Raw genomic sequence first — 26,973 nt, forward strand, 5'->3', positions numbered from 1 at the left:
AAAAAAAAAAAAAAAAAAAAAAAAAAAAAAAAAAAAAAATCTGTCCAATAGGGTTTTGGAAAAATATATATAGGGTCTTTGCGAAAAAATTATAAAGTATTACTAAAGAAATTTATAGACCCTAACATAATAATTGGTTCTACGGTAACCTGTATGATAATTTGAAGTGACAGTCAAAGTTAATAATTAATAAACACTTGATCATAGTATTTAGTAAAGCAAAAAATGAAGAAATAAGAATAAATTAATCTACTATGTTAAAGTAGCTATCATAAATATAAATTTAATAACGAAAATAAGATCTATGTAATGTAAAAACATTGAGATATTGTATACGGAATAATGAATAAATTTGAAGTGTATTTAAAACGGGTAAAAAGGTACATACTGAATGTGATGTATAAGTTAAAATATAATTAGATGTAGAAATAAATCTGTGTAGATAATCAAGAAATTGTGAAATCCAACCACCCTGATTGTAACAGATGAAAGGCGAATGCTCATCGAAAAGTTAATGTATGTAAAGTTCTAATAATTGTATAAACATCCCCCTTGTAACAGGCTATTGCCTATTACGTTAATAAACATTCTATTCTATTCTATTCTATTCATATTACACTATTTGTCAAAATAAAATTATTTATGATGGATGATTATTTAATATATAAATTAAAATTTTTAAATTTAACAACTGTACTAGTTAAGAGTCATTTGTTGTGGAATAAATTATTTGCACAAACTTTTACTTACTTCTCTTGCAGTATAAGCTGCTTTGTGCAGTGGAGTATCTCCTGCATCATTCACTACATTCACATTTGCACCATTCTAATAAAATTTTAAAATGTTATTTTTATAGTTTTAATTATTTAAATATTGGTATTAAAATTATATTTATAAAGAATTATGCAGTAACTGGAAGAACACAAAAGAATAGTTTTATATAACTTACTTAAGTTATTAACATTTCATTTGGAATAAGCAACTTAAAATGTTTTTTAATAGCTACACACTTTAAAACATTAACTGAATTTGTTCAAAGTTTAATGTGAAAATAATTATTACATAAATAAAATAAAAATTTAACATATATTAATACAATATTTCTCTATCAGAAACACACAACTTATTAAAACTGTCTTAACAGCAAGGCTCTCTCATTATGGTACTATATTTTTGTTATTGAGAAATTGATATGTTGAGATGCAGTAAACAATGCCTTCTAACAAAACAAGAGGGTTTTTTTAAAAATATTAGTAATCATCCCTTCTCTAACTGCTTCTATAATTTTTGCACTAGCTTAAATGTATTGTTGGTCCCATCAGCAGCTGAATGTATAACATCACTGAATACTGATAGATGGTCCTGTGTTTGCACCTAATCAATGGGCTGGCAGTGTGCAGTTTTCTGGATTTTCTCAATGTTTCTAACACCTAAATATGGGCCAATTTTATGTAAAGTTCTCCCAAGAGGCATCTAACTTTGACACTAGTACTGTGCCAATAACTGGCACAGTACTATTGTCAAAGTTAGATGCCTCTTGGGAGTACTTTGACACTAGTACTGTGCCAATAACTGGCACAGTACTATTGTCAAAGTTAGATGCCTCTTTTTCAGTCTGGAAAAACTGAAAAAATGGCAAACTGCAAGACCAATATAAATAATTTACAACAAAAGTTTGAAAACATTAAACATGTGCCACAAGTAGCCAGTTGGAGGATAAGGGATAGAGGCATCAGCCTACTGCTCTTTAGTAGTAGGCTGATGACTTAACAGGGTTCAAATTAGGGTAATTGAAAAAGCTCTAGGGATTGGTCTAATCTAGATATGTCAGTCCTGTCTCTTATCAACCTGACTGCCCTAGTGTGAATCTGGCAAAACCTATGAAAAGCTTGAAAAAAGATCCCTCTACTGCCCAGAGGATGTAAAGAGTAAAAAAAGTGTCCTATTTTTAGTTTCTCCCATGCTTTATTAGATAAGTTTATTTCTGAATACATTCTGTACTTGTAAAATTGTAACTTATCATTTGTTCTTACTCTCCACATATAGAATTCTCCTTACAACAAACACTCAAAATAGTGGTCCCCTTAAATTAGAAAATTTCCTGTAATCAGTTCTGATTATGATTGTTGTGTGTTAAAGAAAACATGCTATTGAATAAAAAAAAAAACAAAAATGCTGCCATTTAAAGCATTTACAAGTTAGATGGACACTTCTACTTATAATAAAACTTCTGTAAGTTTATGTTTGGTATAGGGGTAGGCTCCAGCTCTACTGATAATCTCCCTTTAAAGAAATGAAATTTTCCTGAACTAACCTTAAAAATAAAACCATTTCCCTCCCCAATTACAAGCAAACCGATGCCAAAATGAGTTTATTATTTGATGAGTTTATTATTTGACCTTTTCAGATCAAATCAGAGAAAATAAAATAAAAAACATTTTTAAACTGACAAAAATGCATCATATCATTAGAAAAAGAATAACTTACAGAAATAAAATATATATTCATGATTTTATTAACATAATCCTTCAAAACATACAAAGATAAATTTAGTTCATTATATATTACTGACTCAATACTTTTCTGCATTTGAATTAGTAATTTTAAAATGGTCTTGTTCTTAAGAAATCATTACATTTCAAAATACATTACATTTTTCCTTTAAAAAACATTGTAATGATTTCTTAAAAATAAGAGCTGTATTTAACTCATTAATTTAAGACACACACAACATACATATATATACACTGAAGAGCCATTACATTATGACCACCTGTTTAATATGATGTAGGACTACCTTTTGCCTGCAAAACCACCAACACACGGCAAGGCATTGACTCAACAAGGTGCTGGTAGGTAGTCTGAGGTATCTGGTACCCGGTGCTCATCAGCTGGCTGTCCAGTTCTCGAACATTGTGAGGTGGTCATGTGGCAGCATGAATTCGGTTTTTCAGGTGAAACCACAAATGTTCAATTGGATTCATATCAGGTAAATTTGGAGGCCAACACATAACTTGAAATTCACTGAAATGTTCCTCGAACCACTCCATGACGATTCGGGCATTATGACATGGTGCATTATCTTGTTGATACAGGCCATCACTCACCAGGAACATTGTTGCCATGAAGGGGTAAACCTGGTCTGCAATGATGTTCATATAGTGCACAGCCGTCGGGGATTGTTTTATGGGGATAATGGGTCCTAATGCGTCCCATGGAAACATTGCCCACACCATAATACCGCCTCCACCAACTTGTATCCCTCCAACTGTACATCCGGCTGCCATGGTCTCCTTTGGAAATTGGCATATCCACACGCAACCATCAACATGATGGACCAGAAAATGTTACTCATCAGACCAGACTACTTTCTTCCATTCCTCTAAGGTCCAATTGCAATGCTCCCTGGCCTAGTGCAGGCGCTGTTGTCAATGACATGCTGTAAGCATGGGAACTCAGCTAGGCCGGTGGCTACGCAGGCCCATATGCAAAAGGGTACATTGCACTGTGTGCTGAGACACATTGTCTTGTCACCACTGTTGTAGCTGCTGGTGATTTGGGCCACTGTAGCCTTTCAGTTGCAGCAAACAATCCATAATAGTTTTCGCTCCCCTCTGGAATCAATGCACTGCGGATGGCATACAGCTGGCTATTGACTTCTCATTTTTCCATCCATACACCACTTTCAATAAGTACTAACAATGACTGCATGTGAACAGCCCACCAATCACGCCATTTCTGAGATCAACGTTCCCAGGCTCCTAGCCATAACGATTTGTCCTTTATTAAAGTCTGATAAATTTTCTGCTTTTCCCATGATGCAGCTGAAAACTCTACATTCGGAAACACAGTTCACTGGCCGTTTATATACAGCAGTATGAGCTGCACAAACACCGTTGTTTTGTCTCCAGGCAAGCTCCTACTCTAGGTGGAAGGTAGTCATAATATAATGGCTCTTCGATGTATATAATTACCTTAATTAAATATTCTGCAACTTCTCTATGTCCAAAATATGCAGCAAGATGCAAAGGAGTCCATCCATGATTACTTTTTTGTTTGCCTAAAACAATTTATTTATTATTGAACACATCAAATGTATTAATTTATCTTAGAATGTGAAAAAATAATTTATTCAATTATAACAATTTCTTATGTTCTACTCTATGGAAATAAATAAACTAAAAAATAATAATAATGATAATAATAATAATAATAATAACTCTCCCGTGGTCACCACCTGGTCGTGGTGGGAGAGCCCAGTAATTTTACTGAACCATAGAGCAATGCAGGCTGGAGCACAAGCTCCTGGTAGGGACACCCATGCCAGTAAGGTCTATGGGTTGAAGTGAAGCTAAGAGTAACCACACACCCACNACTTTCTTACTACATTTATTTATATGTAATAATAAAAATACATGTATACGCAGTCCTGCATTTTTATTAGTCATGTTTTTTCCATTTGTGACGGTTAAAGAATCTGTCTAATGTCGATTGCTTTTCTCTCTTCAGGATTTTTCAGAAGTAAATTTCCAGGAGGTTGCGTGAATCTGTTATGACATATATTGCTACAGTATTAAAAGGGAGTGTGGCGTGTGTAAGGAATATATACAGTATAAATATATGCAGTCCTGCATTTTTATTAGTCATGTTTTTTCCGTTTGTGGGTTAAAGAATCTATCCAATGTCAATTGCTTTTCTCTTTTCTTCAGGATTTTTTGAAAGTAATTAATAGTATTGTAATTGCAGAGATTCCCAACCCCATTAGCCTCTGGTTTGGATGCCACTTGGATGATCGTTGTTTTGACATCCCTGGACTTCTTATGTTGTTAGATCAGTTTCAGGTTACATTATGAGATCTAAAATGCTCTTTATTTCTGAAGATGTGATTTTCATTACTCCATTAACAGCTTGAGACTTCTTGATATATCTTTCATAGTAAGATTGTGCCTACCGTAGACCAGTTCGAGTCATACTGTCTAGCAGCATCAGACATCTTGTGCCCACTTTCTACCTTGGCTATTATCTCTTACTCGGTTTCTACAGTGAGCACAGTTCTTGACACTCCTCTTTTTAGGCATCATAATATCATCAGTTTCTTTTTCAGAAAGTTCAGAAAAGCCCTTACAAAAATTCAGAGAACCGAAATCAACTAGTCCACAAAAAATTATTTAAATGCAAGGCCCGGATGAAATTCAAAATTTGGTATTAAAACCTTAACAAATATCCAATGGGACAGTTAAACTTTCATCTTTCATAAATAAACCCCAACGCAAAACTTAAGGAGTGCCCGTTTGACAGTCTCGCGAATACTATAGAAATTATTTGTCAGAAACATAAACAAAAAGCTGGAATTACAAGGGAGAGTTTCAAAATTCGGAGGGATACTATCCGATCGGTATCAGGTTGAGCGTCGATGTTGACGTCTCCTGTGCTCCAAAAGGTTTCGAATTGTTACCTGAAGATAAGGGAAAATCAATCAGTATTCATTATTTTCTGTCACTTCTTTTTATGTTCAGTAAAGTGTTCGTTGTCCGAACATGTGTTCATTGTCCGATCATAAAAATCTTTCGCAAAAGTGTTTGTTATCCGATTTGTTCACTACCCAAACTGTTCGTTAACCGATCACCCACTGTATGTTCAATTTTAAAAAATATAAAAAACTAAAATCATCTTAAATTTTGTCATGTCAAATCACGTACAAAACAATCTTCCTTTGCAGAGGTTACCTTTTATTGCAGGCTACACCTCTGCAAAATTATGTAAAACAGTTAAAACGTTCATCAATGAGCCAATAATTAAAAATAATAATAATAATTTCAATTAAAAAAATATTTTTATTATTCAATGTTGTCCATAGAATGAAAAGTAACTACTATTTAATTGTCATTATAATAAATGTAATATACAAATTTGAATATTGTAAATTATATTGTTTCAATTCAAATTCATCGTCACAAAAGATTCAATTTAAGCAAGTTTTCAATCAAATGACAATTTTTTATGAAATTATTAAGATAATTAACCTTAAACTGAATTGGTTCAAATTAATTCATTTAAAATATAATATATTAAGATAAAGAACTATGTTTTTATAAAATTTTTTAATTTCAATTAAAAGAAAAAACACTTCTAGAAATTAAGAATCTTCAGTTCATTAAGTACTTTTGAGGGTTTACATTATGGGATTCTGAGGATGAGAACTACCAGTTAATCTGTAAACCAATAAAATTTTTTCAAATTATTATAATTTTAAAAAACTTTAAAATGTAATTTAACAAAAGAACTAGCTTCTAACAATTTAAAGATTAACTGATCTTTTTGAATTTTGAGGATAAAAGTTATGTACAGTACTTTAAAAGTACTTAAAATATTAAAGATTCTTGATTTCTAGTAAAAAATGTTGCTTTTTAATCTTTTATGTTTTTATAACTTAAATTCTTCAAAAGGGCAAATTAATTGAAATTTTTTATTAAATTAAAAGTGCTTTAAGATGTCTCATTCAATGAATACAAATTTTAAAATTTTAAGTTTATAATTTAAATTTGTTTGAATTACAAACTTAAATGTGGAGAAAAATAATACAATATCAAACAAAAAGGTTTATTATTGTAATACCATTTTCATCTATGTAAGAGAGACTTAAGTTCAAATAGCAAAATTTACTGATCTATACTAATATTATAAAGAGATAATGTTTGTATGTATGTATGTAAGTTTGTTTGCAGCAGGTAATCTCTGAAACTACTCATTCGATTTCAAAAATTCTTTCACCAATATTTCGAATGGAACCTCAGGGTGGACATAGGCTGTATATTATTCCATTAAACATTCATATAAATTAAAATATATAATCTAGGTTAAGGCTTTTATGTCCAACAGATGGCGCTACAAGTACAACGCCCTAAGTTTGCTTTTCTGTGAGGCGTTATGCTTTTCTGTGAAAATGAACTAAAGCAGATCATCTTCTATCTATCTATATAAATAAAAATATAATGTTCATTTGTTCCTACCGATTCCTTTGAAATTTTGACACAATGCTGCATTCGAATACGCACGTGTTTTTATATAATATACATGTCAAAATTCCCCCTCTGGGGAGGGAGATGGACAGGACTAAGGCTTANTGATTGTTGATGTTTATATGTAATATGTCTGAACACAAGTTTGGAAAAATGTGTGATCACAAGTGACATTAAGATGCTAATGGAACAAGTGCTAAACACAGACTGATGTAGCATGTGCACAATTTGGGACTTCCCCTCTTCTCATTACTTGTTATGCAAAACGTCACTTGTTAAGTGAGTCATTTTTTTACAGTTTGTTTTGCTCATTATAAGAGATACTCGTTAAGTGAGGTTCCACTGTATGTTATTTTATCTGTATTTTATATATTTCTAGAAAATTAATTAGGATGATAATTTCATATACAGATAAAAAAAATTACTTATTTATTTAGAACATGTTGCAAGTATAAGTAAATAATTTACTGAAACATCTAAATTAACTGTAGAAATGTATTTGATTTAATTATATGTATGAAAATGTTCATGAATACTTTATATCTTTATATTCTAAATTTTGTAACATTATGATAAATTATAATTTAATTAAATATATATGAAATGATTAATATTAATTGCCATATGATCAAAATCATTTACCTTTCTTCTTCTTTGGGAAATCGATTTAATTGGTTTCCATGTGTTGAAGACGATGTAATACAGCTTGCAAACATACAATAAATAGAAATAAAACATCCTACTGGTAAAAAACAAACTTCTTGCATAAAAAAAGTTATTTTTTAATGTTGCTAATAATGGTCAGTATAACACATGGTTTACCTGGCAATGAGTCTACACAACTATTACTAGAGGGTGCTAATATGAACTGGCAACAAATTTAACAATGGAAAATTTGCTTATCATATACATGTTTTGGTTGAATATGCTAGAATAAAAAGAAAGTATAAGAAGGCCTATTTACTCTGTGTTGTTAGAGAAAGACAGATTTCAGTAGCAAAACCTTCCTTCTTTATTTGTTGTTCACTAAGTACAAGCTAAGAGTTATGACATCCATACAAAGACAATGAACAAGGACAAAAGTCTTGTTCCTACTGTCTTTCCATGTTGCCAGTCATTGTAACACTTGATGTTGGCACATTACATATTGAAAGATAACTGAATTCTGATTATAATAAGTGATGTTTATTAAAATGTATTGTAACTTGTATGTTTTAGGAGCTGTTAATTTTAATAGCATTAATTGACATAAAGTATTTTTGCAGAATGACGGCATGCAGGTCTATCCCAGGGGGAATTCTGGCATGTCAATTTAAGTGAGTTTATACACCTCTCTATAGAGGGCACATTAAAAAAACAAACCAGTTATATCATGCAAAAATGAACAAGTTTTTATTCTAAAACTGTGAAACTGTTAGCATTACATCAAAAATTATGATTATATGTTTAATTTCTTTATTTTGTTTTCTTTCTAACATTGTAAAATATTCTTGGAATTCTGAAAGTGCTTTTTTTGTGTGTACATGATCTGGCTAGAAAATAATGAGACTATGATTGCCTGCACACAATAGTTGCATGTGGGCCAGGGTGGGTAAATGACCTTGAACAAGTTAGAATAAGCACAGCGAATCTCAACTTGCTATTGTTATTAGATTGCTGTGAGTGCCTGCTGCGAGTGGACGTGTTGTTAGTGTGCACCAGAAAAATGGCCAGCTTGAAAGAGTAGCAATGTATCAACCTGAAATTTTTGGTGAAATTGTATCTTTGCACCTGCTATGTGAAGCATATGGAGATCATGTTTTTGTTGTGCATGTGAGTTTGAATGGCACAGATTTTCTGAGGGCTGAGAGAATGTGAAAGATGATGAACATTCTGGATGGCCCAGCATGTCAAAAACTGAGGAAAGTGTACAAAAAGTGGAACAAATTGTAACTAATACTGCTATAAAGAAGTTCTGGAATCTTTGCAGAAAAGGGTCAGAAGAAAGCAGCATCACTTGTGACAAAATGGTTCATTCTCCATCAGGACAATCAAGTTTTTATTCTGAAACTATGAACCAGTTTATGGTGCTCTGTTACTTCTTGGCCAAAAACTGCTTCAGTAAAAGCAGTTTTTGGCCAAGAAGGAGGTTACACTACTTGAACACTCACTGTACTTACCTGACTTAGCTCCATGTGACTTTTATCTTTTCCCTAAAGTCTGCTCTAAAAGGACACTGTTTTGATTTAGTTTCTGCTGTCAAGAAAAAACAGTGGAGCTTCTGCATAGCCTTACAGATGATTACCTGCAGCACTGTTATGATCAGTGGAAATTGCAAATGCAGTGCTGTGTGGAAGCAGAAATAGTCTTTCTATTGTGGCCGTCGGCCATATCGACATATGTATTTTAATTGTATATAGTTATAATTCCAATCTTCTTTCCCTATTTCTTCTATTTCCTTTGCCTGTTCCTTCTAGAACCTTCCAAATGACAGTTATAGCCTTTGGGTGGAATTAGCCGTCCTGAGAATCGGAAAGAACTATAGTTGTAGGAGGGACGGTGGAAAGATAGCAAGAGAGAGGAAGGCAGCATTGAACGAGACACGGAGAGAGCTAGACGTGTCGAAGGGAGCTCCGAACGTGACTTTGTGGCGAAGAACAAAGTAATTCTTCGAGAAGTCGAGTAATGGACTGAGGAGGAGCCACGGTCAGATCATAAGGCCTATGGGCGCCTCAAGATAGATCGGGAAGAGCCCAAGGAAGTGGAATCTCCACGATTAGAGATCTGGCAACTGGCGTGTTGAAGATCTTCCGGAAAGCAAGGAGAGTCAAGAACATAGCGGAAGCGAGAGCCATCATTGTTAAGAGAAAATCCTACCCAAAGCGCAGAGACATCAGAACATAAAAGGAAAGGCCCAGGTGAAGTTATCTCTTTCTTTCTTTTACCTTCCCACTGTCCTGTCTTCCTTGTCATTTCCTTAGTATTAAGTTAGCCTTAAGTTAGGATTAAGTTAGATTTAGTTACACGAATATAAAATATTAATTGTTATGTGCTAGGAGGACGTCATACCATGAATTATTGTAAAACTGAAAGGTTTTCTGTTGATACCCCTCGCATTGTAAAGATTTCATACATCAGTTGGGATCCCTGATAAAACCGAACCTGTTCGTACTAAAATAAAGGAAAGTGTTTATTATTGTAACTGTCGCAATGTTCCTTTCTGTGCATTTCATTCGTGGATCGTACTATTTCAACCACACGAACACCACACTATTTTTTTCTAATTGTTCCAACTGTATCTTTCTCTAATAACTTTTCAGCCAAGTCATTGCTGGTGTACCAACTGTCTATGTGCAACATGTCCTTTGTTGAACAGAGATTGACCCAGTTTCATAAAATTTGTTAGTGTTGTGTTTATGGTGTCAAAGTGTTTAATAGCATATATTTCTAGCTCATATGTATAGCCAGGATTACTACATTATTTGAAAAAATTTATGCCATACTTGTGCCTTTTCTGTTTGTTGTATTACCTGAATATTATTCTTCCTCAAAATGGTACTAAACTCTCATCAACATAGATAAAATTTTTGGGAATATAATACAGTTCAAAATTTGCATTTAGAGTATTTACTAATTTCCCTATCTTATATAAGTGACTGCTTTTATCAGTCTCTTCATTAATTGTAAAATGAAGCATTTGTAAGAACATTTCAAATCTATTCTGACTCATTTTCTTTTAGAAAATTGTTGCTCAAATGTTGGTCTGACAACCAATAATCACTCATTTTAGGTAATTTCACTAGAACCAAATATAAATCATGCCAAAAAATGATTTCATCTCATTTTTATCCACCAGTTACCAATTATATAAGCTAGATTATCTTTTCAATGTTTCAAAACCTAATGATCGGGATCCAATCTGGAACCAATCAGGTTACACTTGTGTGAGGGTGCGAGTTTCGGGGATGTCTTTTGTTTGGGTCAGTTGGACGGGCAGGACATGACCGATGTCCAGTCTGAACCGTTAAACCAATTCTTTGTTAGATATTAAACAGTGATTTTTACGATTAGAGATCTTTACACGCTATGATCCTAACAGAGAGTACTGTATAACTTTTCACACACTTTTCAATCTGTATACTGAACTACTTGTTAAGCATACAAATTGAAAAGTGTGTGAAAAAGTTATACTCTCTGTTAAGATCATAGCGTGTAAAGATCTCTAATCGTAAAAATCACTGTTTAATATCTAACAAAGAATTGGTTTAACGGTTCAGACTGGACATCGGTCATGTCCTGCCCGTCCAACTGACCCAAACAAAAGACATCCCCGAAACTCGCACCCTCACACAAGTGTAACCTGATTGGTTCCAGATTGGATCCCGATCATTAGGTTTTGAAACATTGAAAAGATAATCTAGCTTATATAATTGGTAACTGGTGGATAAAAATGAGATGAAATCATTTTTTGGCATGATTTATATTTGGTTCTAGTGAAATTACCTAAAATGAGTGATTATTGGTTGTCAGACCAACATTTGAGCAACAATTTTCTAAAAGAAAATGAGTCAGAATAGATTTGAAATGTTCTTACAAATGCTTCATTTTACAATTAATGAAGAGACTGATAAAAGCAGTCACTTATATAAGATAGGGAAATTAGTAAATACTCTAAATGCAAATTTTGAACTGTATTATATTCCCAAAAATTTTATCTATGTTGATGAGAGTTTAGTACCATTTTGAGGAAGAATAATATTCAGGTAATACAACAAACAGAAAAGGCACAAGTATGGCATAAATTTTTTCAAATAATGTAGTAATCCTGGCTATACATATGAGCTAGAAATATATGCTATTAAACACTTTGACACCATAAACACAACACTAACAAATTTTATGAAACTGGGTCAATCTCTGTTCAACAAAGGACATGTTGCACATAGACAGTTGGTACACCAGCAATGACTTGGCTGAAAAGTTATTAGAGAAAGATACAGTTGGAACAATTAGAAAAAAATAGTGTGGTGTTCGTGTGGTTGAAATAGTACGATCCACGAATGAAATGCACAGAAAGGAACATTGCGACAGTTACAATAATAAACACTTTCCTTTATTTTAGTACGAACAGGTTCGGTTTTATCAGGGATCCCAACTGATGTATGAAATCTTTACAATGCGAGGGGTATCAACAGAAAACCTTTCAGTTTTACAATAATTCATGGTATGACGTCCTCCTAGCACATAACAATTAATATTTTATATTCGTGTAACTAAATCTAACTTAATCCTAACTTAAGGCTAACTTAATACTAAGGAAATGACAAGGAAGACAGGACAGTGGGAAGGTAAAAGAAAGAAAGAGATAACTTCACCTGGGCCTTTCCTTTTATGTTCTGATGTCTCTGCGCTTTGGGTAGGATTTTCTCTTAACAATGATGGCTCTCGCTTCCGCTATGTTCTTGACTCTCCTTGCTTTCCGGAAGATCTTCAACACGCCAGTTGCCAGATCTCTAATCGTGGAGATTCCACTTCCTTGGGCTCTTCCCGATCTATCTTGAGGCGCCCATAGGCCTTATGATCTGACCGTGGCTCCTCCTCAGTCCATTACTCGACTTCTCGAAGAATTACTTTGTTCTTCGCCACAAAGTCACGTTCGGAGCTCCCTTCGACACGTCTAGCTCTCTCCGTGTCTCGTTCAATGCTGCCTTCCTCTCTCTTGCTATCTTTCCACCGTCCCTCCTACAACTATAGTTCTTTCCGATTCTCAGGACGGCTAATTCCACCCAAAGGCTATAACTGTCATTTGGAAGGTTCTAGAAGGAACAGGCAAAGGAAATAGAAGAAATAGGGAAAGAAGATTGGAATTATAACTATATACAATTAAAATACATATGTCGATATGGCCGACGGCCACAATAGAAAGACTATTTCTGCTTCCACACAGCACTGCATTTGCAATTTCCACTGATCATAACAGTGCTGCAGGTAATCATCTGTAAGGCTATGCAGAAGCTCCACTGTTTTTTCTTGACAGCAGAAACTAAATCAAAACAGTGTCCTTTTAGAGCAGACTTTAGGGAAAAGATAAAAGTCACATGGAGCTAAGTCAGGTAAGTACAGTGAGTGTTCAAGTAGTGTAACCTCCTTCTTGGCCAAAAACTGCTTTTACTGAAGCAGTTTTTGGCCAAGAAGTAACAGAGCACCATAAACTGGTTCATAGTTTCAGAATAAAAACTTGATTGTCCTGATGGAGAATGAACCATTTTGTCACAAGTGATGCTGCTTTCTTCTGACCCTTTTCTGCAAAGATTCCAGAACTTCTTTATAGCAGTATTAGTTACAATTTGTTCCACTTTTTGTACACTTTCCTCAGTTTTTGACATGCTGGGCCATCCAGAATGTTCATCATCTTTCACATTCTCTCAGCCCTCAGAAAATCTGTGCCATTCAAACTCACATGCACAACAAAAACATGATCTCCATATGCTTCACATAGCAGGTGCAAAGATACAATTTCACCAAAAATTTCAGGTTGATACATTGCTACTCTTTCAAGCTGGCCATTTTTCTGGTGCACACTAACAACACGTCCACTCGCAGCAGGCACTCACAGCAATCTAATAACAATAGCAAGTTGAGATTCGCTGTGCTTATTCTAACTTGTTCAAGGTCATTTACCCACCCTGGCCCACATGCAACTATTGTGTGCAGGCAATCATAGTCTCATTATTTTCTAGCCAGATCATGTACACACAAAAAAAGCACTTTCAGAATTCCAAGAATATTTTACAATGTTAGAAAGAAAACAAAATAAAGAAATTAAACATATAATCATAATTTTTGATGTAATGCTAACAGTTTCACAGTTTTAGAATAAAAACTTGTTCATTTTTGCATGATATAACTGGTTTGTTTTTTTAATGTGCCCTCTATAGAGAGGTGTATAAACTCACTTAAATTGACATGCCAGAATTCCCCCTGGGATAGACCTGCATGCCGTCATTCTGCAAAAATACTTTATGTCAATTAATGCTATTAAAATTAACAGCTCCTAAAACATACAAGTTACAATACATTTTAATAAACATCACTTATTATAATCAGAATTCAGTTATCTTTCAATATGTAATGTGCCAACATCAAGTGTTACAATGACTGGCAACATGGAAAGACAGTAGGAACAAGACTTTTGTCCTTGTTCATTGTCTTTGTATGGATGTCATAACTCTTAGCTTGTACTTAGTGAACAACAAATAAAGAAGGAAGGTTTTGCTACTGAAATCTGTCTTTCTCTAACAACACAGAGTAAATAGGCCTTCTTATACTTTCTTTTTATTCTAGCATATTCAACCAAAACATGTATATGATAAGCAAATTTTCCATTGTTAAATTTGTTGCCAGTTCATATTAGCACCCTCTAGTAATAGTTGTGTAGACTCATTGCCAGGTAAACCATGTGTTATACTGACCATTATTAGCAACATTAAAAAATAACTTTTTTTATGCAAGAAGTTTGTTTTTTACCAGTAGGATGTTTTATTTCTATTTATTGTATGTTTGCAAGCTGTATTACATCGTCTTCAACACATGGAAACCAATTAAATCGATTTCCCAAAGAAGAAGAAAGGTAAATGATTTTGATCATATGGCAATTAATATTAATCATTTCATATATATTTAATTAAATTATAATTTATCATAATGTTACAAAATTTAGAATATAAAGATATAAAGTATTCATGAACATTTTCATACATATAATTAAATCAAATACATTTCTACAGTTAATTTAGATGTTTCAGTAAATTATTTACTTATACTTGCAACATGTTCTAAATAAATAAGTAATTTTTTTTATCTGTATATGAAATTATCATCCTAATTAATTTTCTAGAAATATATAAAATACAGATAAAATAACATACAGTGGAACCTCACTTAACGAGTATCTCTTATAATGAGCAAAACAAACTGTAAAAAAATGACTCACTTAACAAGTGACGTTTTGCATAACAAGTAATGAGAAGAGGGGAAGTCCCAAATTGTGCACATGCTACATCAGTCTGTGTTTAGCACTTGTTCCATTAGCATCTTAATGTCACTTGTGATCACACATTTTTCCAAACTTGTGTTCAGACATATTACATATAAACATCAACAATCACAGTTCGTTATATAATAAACACACTAAACAATATGCCAAATTCTTGGGTTATGTAAAGACTATAATTAAATATTAGAAATTAAATAATTTGACTAGAGGTAGGCAGTTATGCTGCCATCTTGTATTAAATTTAATAACCAATTTCAAATTAAATTTCAATTTTTTTTTGTTTCCTGCAAATGGAATTCGCATTCCAGGTTGGTTCATTCCACTCTAGAAGAAAAGATGACAACGATTCACGTTCCTTAAAAATGTATATTGTATAATTTTCTTTGAATAAACATTATACATAAAATATTTGAGTATTTTTTTCGGCATGGAATGCATTATCATATTGTACATTAATTTATATGGTAAAAATTGTTTTGCTTGACAAGTGTTTTGCATTATGAGTAAGATTCTGGAATTATGCTCGTTAAGCAAGGTTCCACTGTATTTATTGATATAATTTTATATGTAAACTGTAATCATGTAGTTATTTTTCTTGCATGTTTTTTTACAGATGTGAACCTTGGGTAACAGCATCAATAAACTTATATTAATTAAATAAAATTCTAGAATGCAAGATTATTAATTGTAATTTTACTAACTGTATTATGCATGTGTTATAATTGTATTAAACCAGGGCTTCTTAAACTATGGGTTGCAAACTCATTTGGGGTCGCTTAGCGAAATCTTGGGGTTGCAAGATTTTAATGCAAAATATTGAAAATAATTTGTGAGAGTTTGAAAATGGCACACTTTGTGTCATAGGTTTCATGAGTTGCGCTTTGTCACTTCTGGTGCAGCAAGACAACGATTCAGCAACACTGATTGTAGTGTGAACTAATGTAGTATTGTCACTTTTCAGCATATTCAGTTGTCTCTGTTCCATTGTAACACAAGAGTGAACTGTGATAGTATACCATTATTGTTTTTGCAAATTTGTATACTGTATATCTTTATTTTATATTTTTTGGATCGCGAAAAAAATCACAATCATAAATGAGGTTGTGAATAAAAAAGTTTAAGAAGCCCTGTATTAAACGAATGTACATAATTTTAATTATTAAATGAAATAAAAGTTTTAACTTTGCTATCCAAATATGCCTTTCTTTTTGTTTAGAAAGCTACAGTNTTTGTTCCTACCGATTCCTTTGAAATTTTGACACAATGCTGCATTCGAATACGCACGTGTTTTTATATAATATACATGTCAAAATTCCCCCTCTGGGGAGGGAGATGGACAGGATTAAGGCTTACCGTAAAGAACTCTGCTTCTATTTATACTATTTCAGATGCGTTTTTGATTGCATTTTAATAGGGTACTCAAGAAAATGTACACTAAGAAGAAATTTTTCAAAAAATTCCCCCACGGGGAAGTGTTATAAATTTATAATAGATACATTTTGAGCCACAACAACGCGTGGCGGAGTCTGCTAGTTAAATTATAAAACACATATTTATAGATTTCAAAATAAACATTTTTTTAAGAGCATACAAAAAACAATGTTTTTAGTTTTATTAATAATCATATAGAAAAATTTAATCACTAACTTTTTTCTTAATTTTGACAAAAATGAGGAAATTATGAAACTGTCATTTTGACATATTTTGATAATGTTGATTTAATTAAATTTATATCATAAATTGAAAAAAGAATATGTATAGCAGACTGCTTTTTTCAATTAGGGGTTCCAAATTTACTACTATTTTTTTTATCACTGGTAGAATGGTAAATTTTCAAAATGTTAGTGGTTTACTGGAAAATTACCAGTAATATTTAAAGTTTGATGCCAAATGTAAAAATCAGTGCACTGGTGTTTGTTTAGTTATGAATTTATTGATGAGTCAGCTACTAAATCACTAGAGCACCAAGTCCAAGTCCCCTTCATTCTATTCTGAAAAGTAACAGTTTAATTACGTAAAAAATAGAGCATGCCATAACTTTTTAGTTGATGTGATTAAAAAGTTGGCAGTGCAAATGCTCACACTCAAATGTGTTCCAGTTTGTCAACTAAAAAGTTGTTCAACTAAAATTGCTATTTCACTCTAGGTATTATGGATAATGAAACAAATTGTCCAGCATAGTGTTGTAATATAATACTTTAAAAATTAAAAAAACTGTTAACTAATAATTAAAAAATAAATGACATTAACTACTTTTATGGTTTAAATAAACATATTTGATACCTCTGTATCTTTAACATGTTGACTGCCATGGGGTCACCAGTGATGTAACCAGCAAAAACCCATAAATTTGAGTTGTCATTCAACACCATCAGGCATGCGTTCTGTATATTGTTCCTATTTAGGGTAACTAGCATGATCTTTCCATGTTACTGTAGACTGGTCTGAGAATATTCTTTCAGAGTAACTAAAGATAAGCTCATAATTAGAAAGTTTGGTAATGAATGTGGTGAAAAAAATGAAAAATTTTTTTTACCACATTCATCACCATTATGAGTCACTAAAAAAATTGAAACTGCAAAAAGTTTTTATTAATTATAAAGATTTAAAATTATGTCAATTTTAAGACTTTTAGAAATAAAAATGATAAACAAAGAAAAAGTAAAAAATTAGCAACAATGTACTCTATTGAAACATATCACATAATAGTATAACTGGAAAGGGTATTCAGGGCAATAAGTTGCATTTTTATAGTTTATTTTTAGCATATTTTCTGCCATAACTCACAACATTAACTTAACAACTATGGCATCATTTTCTTGTCTTCCTGACTGGACCTTCCTTGTGTTTGAGTTCATTTTTCAAGCATATCACTCTCAAAGCAAAAACTGTTTTTGCTTGATTTGTTTCATTGCAAAAATACTGAACAATTGCTTTTCTGAATTAAACCAGATATTTTCATATTAATTGCTGATTTACAAAGTAGCATTGCTTTTACAAGTGCAATGTTCAGTAATATTTCAATAGCTAATTTCTTATACTATTTTATGGTCTTTATTAATGACAATTAATAAGCAGTCATTTGCCCAACAAATCAATAGCTGCCTTTGTTTAACTGTAATCACTAACTGTTTGTGGTTTATACTTTTATTGGCCTCTCTTGTTGGTAGTCTTCACAAATCCTGTTGAATGTTAATAATAATAATTAAACTTCCCATTTATCCTTCCATTTCATGACAGTTATACCTTTTCTCATTTTCTGGAGCCTTGAACTCTACAGTCTTCAATTTTACATTTACCATGTCTTTTGGCATAGTCTTTCTATTGTGGCCGTCGGCCATATCGACATATGTATTTTAATTGTATATAGTTATAATTCCAATCTTCTTTCCCTATTTCTTCTATTTCCTTTGCCTGTTCCTTCTAGAACCTTCCAAATGACAGTTATAGCCTTTGGGTGGAATTAGCCGTCCTGAGAATCGGAAAGAACTATAGTTGTAGGAGGGACGGTGGAAAGATAGCAAGAGAGAGGAAGGCAGCATTGAACGAGACACGGAGAGAGCTAGACGTGTCGAAGGGAGCTCCGAACGTGACTTTGTGGCGAAGAACAAAGTAATTCTTCGAGAAGTCGAGTAATGGACTGAGGAGGAGCCACGGTCAGATCATAAGGCCTATGGGCGCCTCAAGATAGATCGGGAAGAGCCCAAGGAAGTGGAATCTCCACGATTAGAGATCTGGCAACTGGCGTGTTGAAGATCTTCCGGAAAGCAAGGAGAGTCAAGAACATAGCGGAAGCGAGAGCCATCATTGTTAAGAGAAAATCCTACCCAAAGCGCAGAGACATCAGAACATAAAAGGAAAGGCCCAGGTGAAGTTATCTCTTTCTTTCTTTTACCTTCCCACTGTCCTGTCTTCCTTGTCATTTCCTTAGTATTAAGTTAGCCTTAAGTTAGGATTAAGTTAGATTTAGTTACACGAATATAAAATATTAATTGTTATGTGCTAGGAGGACGTCATACCATGAATTATTGTAAAACTGAAAGGTTTTCTGTTGATACCCCTCGCATTGTAAAGATTTCATACATCAGTTGGGATCCCTGATAAAACCGAACCTGTTCGTACTAAAATAAAGGAAAGTGTTTATTATTGTAACTGTCGCAATGTTCCTTTCTGTGCATTTCATTCGTGGATCGTACTATTTCAACCACACGAACACCACACTATTTTTTTCTAATTGTTCCAACTGTATCTTTCTCTAATAACTTTTCAGCCAAGTCATTGCTGGTGTACCAACTGTCTATGTGCAACATGTCCTTTGTTGAACAGAGATTGACCCAGTTTCATAAAATTTGTTAGTGTTGTGTTTATGGTGTCAAAGTGTTTAATAGCATATATTTCTAGCTCATATGTATAGCCAGGATTACTACATTATTTGAAAAAATTTATGCCATACTTGTGCCTTTTCTGTTTGTTGTATTACCTGAATATTATTCTTCCTCAAAATGGTACTAAACTCTCATCAACATAGATAAAATTTTTGGGAATATAATACAGTTCAAAATTTGCATTTAGAGTATTTACTAATTTCCCTATCTTATATAAGTGACTGCTTTTATCAGTCTCTTCATTAATTGTAAAATGAAGCATTTGTAAGAACATTTCAAATCTATTCTGACTCATTTTCTTTTAGAAAATTGTTGCTCAAATGTTGGTCTGACAACCAATAATCACTCATTTTAGGTAATTTCACTAGAACCAAATATAAATCATGCCAAAAAATGATTTCATCTCATTTTTATCCACCAGTTACCAATTATATAAGCTAGATTATCTTTTCAATGTTTCAAAACCTAATGATCGGGATCCAATCTGGAACCAATCAGGTTACACTTGTGTGAGGGTGCGAGTTTCGGGGATGTCTTTTGTTTGGGTCAGTTGGACGGGCAGGACATGACCGATGTCCAGTCTGAACCGTTAAACCAATTCTTTGTTAGATATTAAACAGTGATTTTTACGATTAGAGATCTTTACACGCTATGATCCTAACAGAGAGTACTGTATAACTTTTCACACACTTTTCAATCTGTATACTGAACTACTTGTTAAGCATACAAATTGAAAAGTGTGTGAAAAAGTTATACTCTCTGTTAAGATCATAGCGTGTAAAGATCTCTAATCATAAAAATCACTGTTTAATATCTAACAAAGAATTGGTTTAACGGTTCAGACTGGACATCGGTCATGTCCTGCCCGTCCAACTGACCCAAACAAAAGACATCCCCGAAACTCGCACCCTCACACAAGTGTAACCTGATTGGTTCCAGATTGGATCCCGATCATTAGGTTTTGAAACATTGAAAAGATAATCTAGCTTATATAATTGGTAACTGGTGGATAAAAATGAGATGAAATCATTTTTTGGCATGATTTATATTTGGTTCTAGTGAAATTACCTAAAATGAGTGATTATTGGTTGTCAGACCAACATTTGAGCAACAATTTTCTAAAAGAAAATGAGTCAGAATAGATTTGAAATGTTCTTACAAATGCTTCATTTTACAATTAATGAAGAGACTGATAAAAGCAGTCACTTATATAAGATAGGGAAATTAGTAAATACTCTAAATGCAAATTTTGAACTGTATTATATTCCCAAAAATTTTATCTATGTTGATGAGAGTTTAGTACCATTTTGAGGAAGAATAATATTCAGGTAATACAACAAACAGAAAAGGCACAAGTATGGCATAAATTTTTTCAAATAATGTAGTAATCCTGGCTATACATATGAGCTAGAAATATATGCTATTAAACACTTTGACACCATAAACACAACACTAACAAATTTTATGAAACTGGGTCAATCTCTGTTCAACAAAGGACATGTTGCACATAGACAGTTGGTACACCAGCAATGACTTGGCTGAAAAGTTATTAGAGAAAGATACAGTTGGAACAATTAGAAAAAAATAGTGTGGTGTTCGTGTGGTTGAAATAGTACGATCCACGAATGAAATGCACAGAAAGGAACATTGCGACAGTTACAATAATAAACACTTTCCTTTATTTTAGTACGAACAGGTTCGGTTTTATCAGGGATCCCAACTGATGTATGAAATCTTTACAATGCGAGGGGTATCAACAGAAAACCTTTCAGTTTTACAATAATTCATGGTATGACGTCCTCCTAGCACATAACAATTAATATTTTATATTCGTGTAACTAAATCTAACTTAATCCTAACTTAAGGCTAACTTAATACTAAGGAAATGACAAGGAAGACAGGACAGTGGGAAGGTAAAAGAAAGAAAGAGATAACTTCACCTGGGCCTTTCCTTTTATGTTCTGATGTCTCTGCGCTTTGGGTAGGATTTTCTCTTAACAATGATGGCTCTCGCTTCCGCTATGTTCTTGACTCTCCTTGCTTTCCGGAAGATCTTCAACACGCCAGTTGCCAGATCTCTAATCGTGGAGATTCCACTTCCTTGGGCTCTTCCCGATCTATCTTGAGGCGCCCATAGGCCTTATGATCTGACCGTGGCTCCTCCTCAGTCCATTACTCGACTTCTCGAAGAATTACTTTGTTCTTCGCCACAAAGTCACGTTCGGAGCTCCCTTCGACACGTCTAGCTCTCTCCGTGTCTCGTTCAATGCTGCCTTCCTCTCTCTTGCTATCTTTCCACCGTCCCTCCTACAACTATAGTTCTTTCCGATTCTCAGGACGGCTAATTCCACCCAAAGGCTATAACTGTCATTTGGAAGGTTCTAGAAGGAACAGGCAAAGGAAATAGAAGAAATAGGGAAAGAAGATTGGAATTATAACTATATACAATTAAAATACATATGTCGATATGGCCGACGGCCACAATAGAAAGACTATTTCTGCTTCCACACAGCACTGCATTTGCAATTTCCACTGATCATAACAGTGCTGCAGGTAATCATCTGTAAGGCTATGCAGAAGCTCCACTGTTTTTTCTTGACAGCAGAAACTAAATCAAAACAGTGTCCTTTTAGAGCAGACTTTAGGGAAAAGATAAAAGTCACATGGAGCTAAGTCAGGTAAGTACAGTGAGTGTTCAAGTAGTGTAACCTCCTTCTTGGCCAAAAACTGCTTTTACTGAAGCAGTTTTTGGCCAAGAAGTAACAGAGCACCATAAACTGGTTCATAGTTTCAGAATAAAAACTTGATTGTCCTGATGGAGAATGAACCATTTTGTCACAAGTGATGCTGCTTTCTTCTGACCCTTTTCTGCAAAGATTCCAGAACTTCTTTATAGCAGTATTAGTTACAATTTGTTCCACTTTTTGTACACTTTCCTCAGTTTTTGACATGCTGGGCCATCCAGAATGTTCATCATCTTTCACATTCTCTCAGCCCTCAGAAAATCTGTGCCATTCAAACTCACATGCACAACAAAAACATGATCTCCATATGCTTCACATAGCAGGTGCAAAGATACAATTTCACCAAAAATTTCAGGTTGATACATTGCTACTCTTTCAAGCTGGCCATTTTTCTGGTGCACACTAACAACACGTCCACTCGCAGCAGGCACTCACAGCAATCTAATAACAATAGCAAGTTGAGATTCGCTGTGCTTATTCTAACTTGTTCAAGGTCATTTACCCACCCTGGCCCACATGCAACTATTGTGTGCAGGCAATCATAGTCTCATTATTTTCTAGCCAGATCATGTACACACAAAAAAAGCACTTTCAGAATTCCAAGAATATTTTACAATGTTAGAAAGAAAACAAAATAAAGAAATTAAACATATAATCATAATTTTTGATGTAATGCTAACAGTTTCACAGTTTTAGAATAAAAACTTGTTCATTTTTGCATGATATAACTGGTTTGTTTTTTTAATGTGCCCTCTATAGAGAGGTGTATAAACTCACTTAAATTGACATGCCAGAATTCCCCCTGGGATAGACCTGCATGCCGTCATTCTGCAAAAATACTTTATGTCAATTAATGCTATTAAAATTAACAGCTCCTAAAACATACAAGTTACAATACATTTTAATAAACATCACTTATTATAATCAGAATTCAGTTATCTTTCAATATGTAATGTGCCAACATCAAGTGTTACAATGACTGGCAACATGGAAAGACAGTAGGAACAAGACTTTTGTCCTTGTTCATTGTCTTTGTATGGATGTCATAACTCTTAGCTTGTACTTAGTGAACAACAAATAAAGAAGGAAGGTTTTGCTACTGAAATCTGTCTTTCTCTAACAACACAGAGTAAATAGGCCTTCTTATACTTTCTTTTTATTCTAGCATATTCAACCAAAACATGTATATGATAAGCAAATTTTCCATTGTTAAATTTGTTGCCAGTTCATATTAGCACCCTCTAGTAATAGTTGTGTAGACTCATTGCCAGGTAAACCATGTGTTATACTGACCATTATTAGCAACATTAAAAAATAACTTTTTTTATGCAAGAAGTTTGTTTTTTACCAGTAGGATGTTTTATTTCTATTTATTGTATGTTTGCAAGCTGTATTACATCGTCTTCAACACATGGAAACCAATTAAATCGATTTCCCAAAGAAGAAGAAAGGTAAATGATTTTGATCATATGGCAATTAATATTAATCATTTCATATATATTTAATTAAATTATAATTTATCATAATGTTACAAAATTTAGAATATAAAGATATAAAGTATTCATGAACATTTTCATACATATAATTAAATCAAATACATTTCTACAGTTAATTTAGATGTTTCAGTAAATTATTTACTTATACTTGCAACATGTTCTAAATAAATAAGTAATTTTTTTTATCTGTATATGAAATTATCATCCTAATTAATTTTCTAGAAATATATAAAATACAGATAAAATAACATACAGTGGAACCTCACTTAACGAGTATCTCTTATAATGAGCAAAACAAACTGTAAAAAAATGACTCACTTAACAAGTGACGTTTTGCATAACAAGTAATGAGAAGAGGGGAAGTCCCAAATTGTGCACATGCTACATCAGTCTGTGTTTAGCACTTGTTCCATTAGCATCTTAATGTCACTTGTGATCACACATTTTTCCAAACTTGTGTTCAGACATATTACATATAAACATCAACAATCACAGTTCGTTATATAATAAACACACTAAACAATATGCCAAATTCTTGGGTTATGTAAAGACTATAATTAAATATTAGAAATTAAATAATTTGACTAGAGGTAGGCAGTTATGCTGCCATCTTGTATTAAATTTAATAACCAATTTCAAATTAAATTTCAATTTTTTTTTGTTTCCTGCAAATGGAATTCGCATTCCAGGTTGGTTCATTCCACTCTAGAAGAAAAGATGACAACGATTCACGTTCCTTAAAAATGTATATTGTATAATTTTCTTTGAATAAACATTATACATAAAATATTTGAGTATTTTTTTCGGCATGGAATGCATTATCATATTGTACATTAATTTATATGGTAAAAATTGTTTTGCTTGACAAGTGTTTTGCATTATGAGTAAGATTCTGGAATTATGCTCGTTAAGCAAGGTTCCACTGTATTTATTGATATAATTTTATATGTAAACTGTAATCATGTAGTTATTTTTCTTGCATGTTTTTTTACAGATGTGAACCTTGGGTAACAGCATCAATAAACTTATATTAATTAAATAAAATTCTAGAATGCAAGATTATTAATTGTAATTTTACTAACTGTATTATGCATGTGTTATAATTGTATTAAACCAGGGCTTCTTAAACTATGGGTTGCAAACTCATTTGGGGTCGCTTAGCGAAATCTTGGGGTTGCAAGATTTTAATGCAAAATATTGAAAATAATTTGTGAGAGTTTGAAAATGGCACACTTTGTGTCATAGGTTTCATGAGTTGCGCTTTGTCACTTCTGGTGCAGCAAGACAACGATTCAGCAACACTGATTGTAGTGTGAACTAATGTAGTATTGTCACTTTTCAGCATATTCAGTTGTCTCTGTTCCATTGTAACACAAGAGTGAACTGTGATAGTATACCATTATTGTTTTTGCAAATTTGTATACTGTATATCTTTATTTTATATTTTTTGGATCGCGAAAAAAATCACAATCATAAATGAGGTTGTGAATAAAAAAGTTTAAGAAGCCCTGTATTAAACGAATGTACATAATTTTAATTATTAAATGAAATAAAAGTTTTAACTTTGCTATCCAAATATGCCTTTCTTTTTGTTTAGAAAGCTACAGTGGTGCCTCGTACAATGTACTTAATCCGTTCCAGGTGCACGTCCGTTAAGTGAAACGTCCATTATACGAAACGCATTTTCCCATAGAAATACATGTTAAAACATATAATTCGTTCCGCAGCATAAAATAACCGTACTGTACCATAAAAAATGAAAATGGAGCAGACACCAATTATGCCGGGTAGTCAGATGTTGTGAGGAGGAGGTGGAAGAACACTTTCTTTACACATTCATACAGATACAGACTTTTTACACATTGCAGCGGGTCTTTTTTTATTGTTTTTTAATCGGAGTCAGATTCAGGAGAGGCTACCGGAACTTGCAGGGTCAACTTCTCTTGTTCCATCCTTTGTTTTTTGCCCGCTGGCTTCTTGAAAAACATGACCAAGGTGGTCTGTTTCTCTTTCTTCTTTAACACCTGTCGGAAATGACGGACAAAGGTGTCATCGTAGAGATCATTGATCCTGTTGGCCTCAGCTCTGTTTGGATAATGAGTGTTGGTAAACTCCTGAACCTCTCCCCATTCGACAAGAAAGTTTTTGTCAACTTTCACTCCTGATGATTTCTTGCTTTGTTTCAATTGAAATCACCTTTCTGTTTTTTTAGAAGCCATGATGCATTATAAATGACTTAACTTGCCAGATTATATGATACGAATAATTCTTTATTAATTAAGATCACTAAACACTTCTACGAGCTACTCTCGCTCCGTTTGTTTTTTACAACCTCTTTTCGTCCCGCCACCTCGGCATCTACACAATTACATTTCGTTTATTTGAATCGTCAACATATATTACATTACATTTAATGTTTATTTAAATTACCAGCATATATTGCATTACATTTCTACTTCAGATATACTAATAATACATTCATAATAATACTCATATATCCTAAAAATAGCAGATTGTCATTGGCAACAACAAAAGAGTGGAAACATCATTCGCACTTGTTCGAAAAAAGTCCATTGATCGTCTCACGTAACTGCCGAACGGAAAGTCCATTGTTCGCAGCAAGTCTTTGCTCGAGTCACGTAATGGTCAAACAGAAAGTCCGTTATTCGCAGCGTCCGTTATTCGAGGTGTACGTTATACGAGGCACCACTGTATATAATTGCTTTTCTAAGCATTAATATAGCCTGTAAGCATTAAATAAACTTATCCTTGTAAGGATGCTATCAATTAAAAAAAAACCATGCTAATAATGGTTGGTATAACCTAGTAATGAATGTCTACTAAGGGGCACTGATATCATCGAGCAATCAAATTAACAATGAAGTTTCACTGCTTACCATATTCAACTGGGTTCAACATGCAACTAACAACATGAAATCATTGTAAGTTATTGTTATCAGTCATAACTATTGCTTTAAATTAATCAGTTTAATTGTTATTTGCTCACAACAGTTTAAATTTCTGACACTAAGCTTGGTTTTATTAAAGCTGATAATGCTAGATAAATTATTATTATTAATTATTGATACTATTGGATGGATTATTCATAATACTAGATTAATTATTAATAATACTGAATGAATTATTAATTAATAATAATTATAAGCCTTTAAATTATACAGAACTAGCTTACCCATAACGCATTGCTGCGATCTCAGAAGAAATAAAATTCAATATACATTTTATCATTTTTATTGAAACTTATTATTATTATTAATTTTCATCGGGACAACA

General features: G+C 33.1%; 1 protein-coding gene across 1 annotated transcript in view; it reads right to left on the reverse strand.

The window, feature by feature from the left end:
- The window catches only part of LOC111642286 (oxysterol-binding protein-related protein 1-like), a 190,167-nt gene that overhangs the window by 145,294 nt on the left and 17,900 nt on the right, over window positions 1-26,973 (reverse strand). Inside the window, exons 3-4 of the mRNA XM_023388617.1 lie at window positions 3,975-4,060; window positions 751-825 (exon numbers count right to left, since the gene is read on the reverse strand). Of these exons, the coding sequence (XP_023244385.1) occupies window positions 751-825; window positions 3,975-4,060 (161 nt within the window). The remainder of the gene's footprint in view (window positions 1-750; window positions 826-3,974; window positions 4,061-26,973) is intronic.

Source organism: Centruroides sculpturatus, unplaced genomic scaffold (genome assembly GCF_000671375.1).
Source record: "Centruroides sculpturatus isolate CEXI.00-Female unplaced genomic scaffold, Cexi_2.0 scaffold751, whole genome shotgun sequence".
In the NCBI taxonomy this organism is placed as follows: domain Eukaryota; kingdom Metazoa; phylum Arthropoda; class Arachnida; order Scorpiones; family Buthidae; genus Centruroides; species Centruroides sculpturatus.